The sequence below is a fragment of the Acanthisitta chloris genome, unplaced genomic scaffold (assembly GCF_000695815.1).
Source record: "Acanthisitta chloris isolate BGI_N310 unplaced genomic scaffold, ASM69581v1 scaffold21508, whole genome shotgun sequence".
Taxonomy (NCBI): Eukaryota; Metazoa; Chordata; class Aves; order Passeriformes; family Acanthisittidae; genus Acanthisitta; species Acanthisitta chloris.
The window spans coordinates 40504-46503 of NW_008686785.1; the positions used below are offsets into that span (position 1 = coordinate 40504).

General features: G+C 44.8%; 1 protein-coding gene across 1 annotated transcript in view; it reads right to left on the reverse strand.

Annotated features, from left to right (window-relative positions):
* Positions 1-6000, reverse strand: part of PREX1 (phosphatidylinositol-3,4,5-trisphosphate-dependent Rac exchange factor 1) — a gene marked incomplete at its 5' end in the record, with an annotated part of 69424 nt that overhangs the window by 22005 nt on the left and 41419 nt on the right. The window contains 3 exon segments of the mRNA XM_009080335.1: positions 1805-1890; positions 2804-2952; positions 4512-4604. Of these exon segments, the coding sequence (XP_009078583.1) occupies positions 1805-1890; positions 2804-2952; positions 4512-4604 (328 nt within the window).

Genomic DNA, 6000 nt, shown 5'->3' on the forward strand with positions numbered 1-6000 from the left:
TCACATGTTCAGGAGCGCTGGGAGAAACAGAGACCTCCTAGAAACTGAAATTCCTGTGGGAAATTGTTTGGGATTTGGGATTCTTACATGGTTCTCTTTTAGCCTTTGATTACATTAGCTGAGGTCTTGCTTAAATCCAAACTGTTCTGTGTGTTCCACCTTCTTGCACTTGAGAGATACACAACACCTGCCTGTTACACAATTTGCCACAGAACCAGACTGTGATGCACTTCCAACTAGAGGAAGCCTAGAGTGCAGTAAGCAACTTCAGTGGATTTATTCCACATTCACATGAACAAGACATACCCAAATTCAGCTCCTAGAAATCTACAGTTAGGGTGATTGTAATTTTTAAAGCACCATCATTTAAAATCCATACAGTTTTATTCCAAGTACAACTTGTCTTTTGCTGGCAAAATCCTGAAGAAGGAGAATCTGCCTGGCTGGCCCTGCAGCTTGTACTTCAGACTGGGAGAAAGTGCTTAGAGGTGCCACGTAAGGAACACATCTCCCTGGGCACACGTGGGTGCTGCCTCTGGGAGAGTTAGAGGTGCCACGTAAGGAACATGTCTCCCTGGGCACACGTGGGTGCTGCCTGTACACTAACTGCACTGATCTGGAGACACGTATTTGTTCTGAAGGAAGGAAGTGGGATATGACTAAAAGGTCTTATTTTCTGCATCTGCTGAACATAAAAGTCGGACGCTGTGCTTTGCTTGTAGCTCAGTTAACACTTCAGGTACGTTAGAGGTGCCACGTAAGGAACATGTCTCCCTGGGCACACGTGGGTGCTGCCTGTACACTAACTGCACTGATCTGGAGACACGTATTTGTTCTGAAGGAAGGAAGTGGGATATGACTAAAAGGTCTTATTTTCTGCATCTGCTGAACATAAAAGTCGGACGCTGTGCTTTGCTTGTAGCTCAGTTAACACTTCAGGTACAGAAGTAGTAAATATCTCTGGTCAAGCCTTTTTTCCTTTCAGAAACATGAAGGAAAGCAGTTTGCCTCTCTCTTGTACTGGTAATTTGCAGCAGTATAAGCCAATGCAAAGGGAGTAGTTGTCTTCAAGTCTTATGTCATACTCTGTGATGTCCAGATCGTGATATGATCTGTCCACCAGCAGCACCTTCAGAACACTGTGAGCCAAACTGTGGCTGACCACAGGCAAAGCCAGCGAGGAAGCAGCAGACAGCATTACCCCTCAACTTTTTATCAGTCACCTCAGCTTTATGTTTTTATTCCCTGGGGCTGTAAATCTGTACCTTAGTAGTCTCAGAAGAAACAAGATCAGGGTCACTAAGCACGTGCATTTCTAGCTTGCAAGAGCTCAAGAGATAATGCTTTCCTAAGTCTTTCTGTGGTACTGTCGCTTACAGTATCCAAGTTTCCCTCTCTGCAGAATTAAGTTACTCCTTGTTCTGTACTGATGGGATGGAGACACAGCACTCAGTTCACAGGCACAATACCACTGCCTTAGAATAGGTTTAGGTGACAAGCACTTTGAGGCAGGAGCTCTCACTGCTCTGTGGTTATACGCTGTGACAGGAGGTCCTGTCACTTTGGTCACTAAAGCTGTCAGAAGGAGGTGGACAATGACACCTGGGCCTGTCTGGATCAGTGTACACACACCTGCTCTGTGGTTATACGCTGTGACAGGAGGTCCTGTCACTTTGGTCACTAAAGCTGTCATGTCAGAAGTGACACCTGGGCCTGTCTGGATCAGTGTACACACACTCTCTACACGGGTGTAAGACATTCAGCTGCACTCCCAGCTGGACTGGACTGCAGACTCTGTGCTTACCCCGTCCTACCGCGTGGACGTATGGTGGTGCTGCTCCTCGGATCTGGAAGCAAAGTGCTTCAGGACAATCTGGGATTTTAATGATCCTGCAGATAAATCAGGGAGAAGAGAAAGAAGGAGTTTGAGTTAGGATGTCAGAGCTCTGGGCAGTTCGAACACCATCTTCCCCTGGCACTCACCACCGGGTTTGGATGAAAGAAAACACCCACACTGTTCAAAAAAAAGTAACAAATAAACAGCCCTGCAGAAATCATCCACTCCTCAGGCTCCAAGGCAGATGGGAGATTCTTTTTGTTAACTAAAATTTGGACTTCTTAGTTCACTACATCTTTAAGTGAGCAACACTTGGCATAAAGTTTCTATGGTATTTACATCCAGTTCCATTTCTAGGCAAACTTTAGTGCAGCTATGCTGACTTACACCAACTGAGGATCCTTTCCATAAAAAAAATAGATAGACTGGACAGGATATCCTGGACTAGAACTGAGCATCAGGTGTTCATTGAGCCATTCAATTCCATGGCACATTTTGGGATTACAGACTCTAATTCTATGCACAAGACACTAACAGGGCAAAGTCTCATTATGAGATACAATAAAAGACTGAAAAACTATAAGGACTGATATTGTTAGAGTCATCCAAAAAATAATCAAAGCCTTAATGGGGTGGAAATTATTTTCCCTTGCACATGTATTAGAGTCTGAGGAGCTTCACACCTGAGAAAGAATGACAGTCCTTGTGACTCAGTTCTGTTTGTGCACAAGGAAGCCAAAAGTTACCTGCAGCATAAAGAGAATACATCCTAACCTCTCCTAGCAGCCCAAGGGTCATCACTAAAAACAAGCTGTGACTCTCGTGTCTCTCATCTGTCATTAGTTCTCCCACTGAACACCTTCCATGCAGCAAAGTGTTCACACGGGTTTCACTACAACTGTAGAAGTACTACTTAGTAACTGCATTTCTTGATCATCTGCTCTGCCTGCCCATCTTGGCACTTACTCTTTTGACTTGGTGGCCACCAGAAGCCGAAGTGGCCTCCGTGAGCAGAAGGACTGGGTTAAGATGGTCTCCACTTCCGAGAACGGGCGTAGGAACACCAGATCCTCATTGATGGAATAGATTTTTCTCCCCGTCTGCAGCCCAGCCATCTGCCAACGAGACAAACACCACAGAGCACCTGGCATCACTGGCAGCACCTCTGAAAGGTCAGGCACCAGGGTTCACCTGCTCCCTACTTAAGGACATTCCTAGGATCACTGTCCTATGGAATACCCTATGTACAATGATGGTTCACCAGGGCACTTGTCAGTCACTTTCAAATAAAAGTCTGCTACTCTACTGGGATGAAAACTCAAACAGAATGTGCTAATCTTGAATAAATCCATGCAAGTAATAGATCTGTCCCCACTTAACTGGAGAACCTGGAATCTTATTCTGGCCTGAAGTCTGACAGCCTCAGTGACCGCGATGCACCGTGATGGGCACCGTGAAGCAAAGCTGCAGGTCTTACCTTCTGTCCACACAGAGTATGGCAGCAGACACAGGGTCTCTAAATGGTCTACACCTGCTGAGCCACACTGAACTGCATGCTGGGTATCTTTCTAGTACCACAAAGCAACGAAAAATGCCAAGAATGTAATGAAATGCATTCTCTGGCCTGTCCAGAATGAGCTGACAGTCTCCTGGTTCAGAGAGATGTGGATTTAGTTCTTTTCTGGAGCAATATTGTAAGATCAAGTTCAAAAGAAGGGCTCACGGTCACAGATAGTTTCTCTTGGAAGATCAAGAAAAAGATTCCTTAGAAAATTGTGTGCTTCTGCTGTCTTAAAACACAAGAGATTTGCAGGCTGTTCCCTAGGCCTCCAGTCAAAGAAAGGGTAGGAGGATTATCTGGCAGGTGATGGTTCACAGCACAGGTCTAGGTTAATAAAATTTTGGGCCAACCAATGTTGATTTTGAGTATGAGGTAAAGGATAGGCTTGGTTTCTTTGGTGACCATAAAGCAAAGGAGGATCAGGACCACTGAGATCACTTAATCCTGCAATGACTGTCCTGGATGCTGGACAGGAAGCCCTGCCACAATTCCCTGTGAAAGTTGCTGAGCCCTCTCCTACCTCCAGAGGTGCTAAAGCACCTGAACAGCTTTAAAAAGAGACTTTCAGTCTACCTGTGCCTTATCTGGCCAGTGGAGGGTCACACTGCTATCCACATGAGAGTTTTGCATGGATATACAAGTGATTATGAAGTGCTTGGGTCCTATGACATCTGGGGCCATCTATGTGCCTCAAAGAAACGAAGCACATTGATTCTGTAGAGCTCAAAAAATACCAGGGAGAGAAATGAGTGCATGCTTTTCAGGAAAAAATACATCTCTAAAAATACACCTCTCACTCAAATGAACCTGTATCCCATCAAACGCCTTTGCTATCTCAAAACAGTATTGCTTTCCCTCCCTCCTTAATTTAAAGTTGCTAATGAGCCTGAGGTACACTCCCATCACACAGAGGTACTGCTGCATCCTACCAAGTCACCTGGTGATGCCAAAACACTTGGAAGTTTACAGAAACAGCTTATTACCACAGGAATTGTAGAATGCCAGTTTTCTGTCAACTGTCTTTAAAATGGAACAGATTTCACAAGGGTGGTTTGTACCTTCTCAGAGCATCGAAACATTCTTAGGCCCCAGAATATGACCATTGGGTCCTACCTCTGCAGACGACCCTCGTCGGACAGACTTCACCACGATCGCCTTGTTCTTTTCTTCTATGTCGAATCCGTAGTCATCCTCCTCAGGCAGAACCTGGAACAGAGCACAGGGTAATGCTGCAGAAGAATGGAGTTAGCTGAGAAGCTGAGGAATGGAGATGAGAACTTGGACTTATCATTGCAAGCCACAATCGATATGGACTTGTATGTCTTAAGACTGAAAGGGACTAGGTCATGAGCCATAAAATTTAATGTAGTTATACCTGCACTGAGCCCCTGCTATACTAAGGCAGAATTTCCAGAGTTACCCAGCTATGATCTGCAGCCTTTATGAAGCGAAGCATCTATTCCCACCCTTGAGATTTTGTTCCAATGGTTAATCAACTCTTCCATTAGAAACAGCCTTTGGTGTTAACTCCTAGTCTTTCATCCTTTGTTAGAGACCTCACTTTTAGACCCCAGAATTCATCAGTATTTGGTATTTCCCACTGGTGAATGCACTCCCAGGTTGAAGAGCAGTCACTTGTTTGTTTTGTAAAATCCATCCCACGTGCCCAGTAACAGACGACCCGAGTCTTCGCAGCCACCAGGTTCAGAGAAGTGAGGCTCTCAGGCCCATGTGCCACAGGTAAACTACATACTACACAAATCTACACCATGATGGGGTGTGATAGCTACAGGTCTGTATGACCAGTGAGAGAACCACTCCTGACATCCGCAGGTGCCTCCTCTAGAGACCAGGGAAAAACACAAGCCCCAAGCCATGCTCAGTTTGCTCCTGCCATGCCTGACAGAAAGCTTCCTAAATCTTGCTTGAGTTTCTGCTTCCTCTTATGAGTACTGAGGTACATATGCTTTAGAATCATATCAGTCATGGCAAATACAGGTTTCAACAGTGAGCGAAAAGCTTAACAACTCACTTCCCTTTAAAACAAAGCAAGCCTGGCCACTGGCAAATGGAGGAGTGGAAGTTCTGCCAGATAATCATCTTGCATTTGAGCAAACATTACATACTTAAGAACCATCTGATAAAACAGAACTGAGCTAAAAGGAAAAATAAAGCTACTCATAATCTACCATGCCACTGGGGAAAACAAATTACTGAGAACTGTTTCCTTGCTCCTGATGACTTCTGCCCTGTGTTAAAACACTGGCCTTTTTCCACTGAAGTTAATTCCATCAGCTTATAAGCTTTGTCCTTTTACAGGAAATTACCTTAGTGAAAAAATAAAGAACTAGAGCAATTCTGTCCTGCAGGAGCCATGGAGCTGTGTTAAAGTAGTGCCTGGCATAATTATCTGCAGGGGAGAAGTCCTCGCCGGGCGATGTTCAGATGGGATGATGGGCAGGAAATGAAGAAGACTGAAAGGTAAGTTTGCCATTTTTGGCTATTTCAGCAGCAATGCTAGTGTTTGATAATGTTTGATAAGGGACAGCTTAGAAAATTGGGCATGTTGCTGGTTAGATTTTCAGTGTCACAAGCGGAAAGA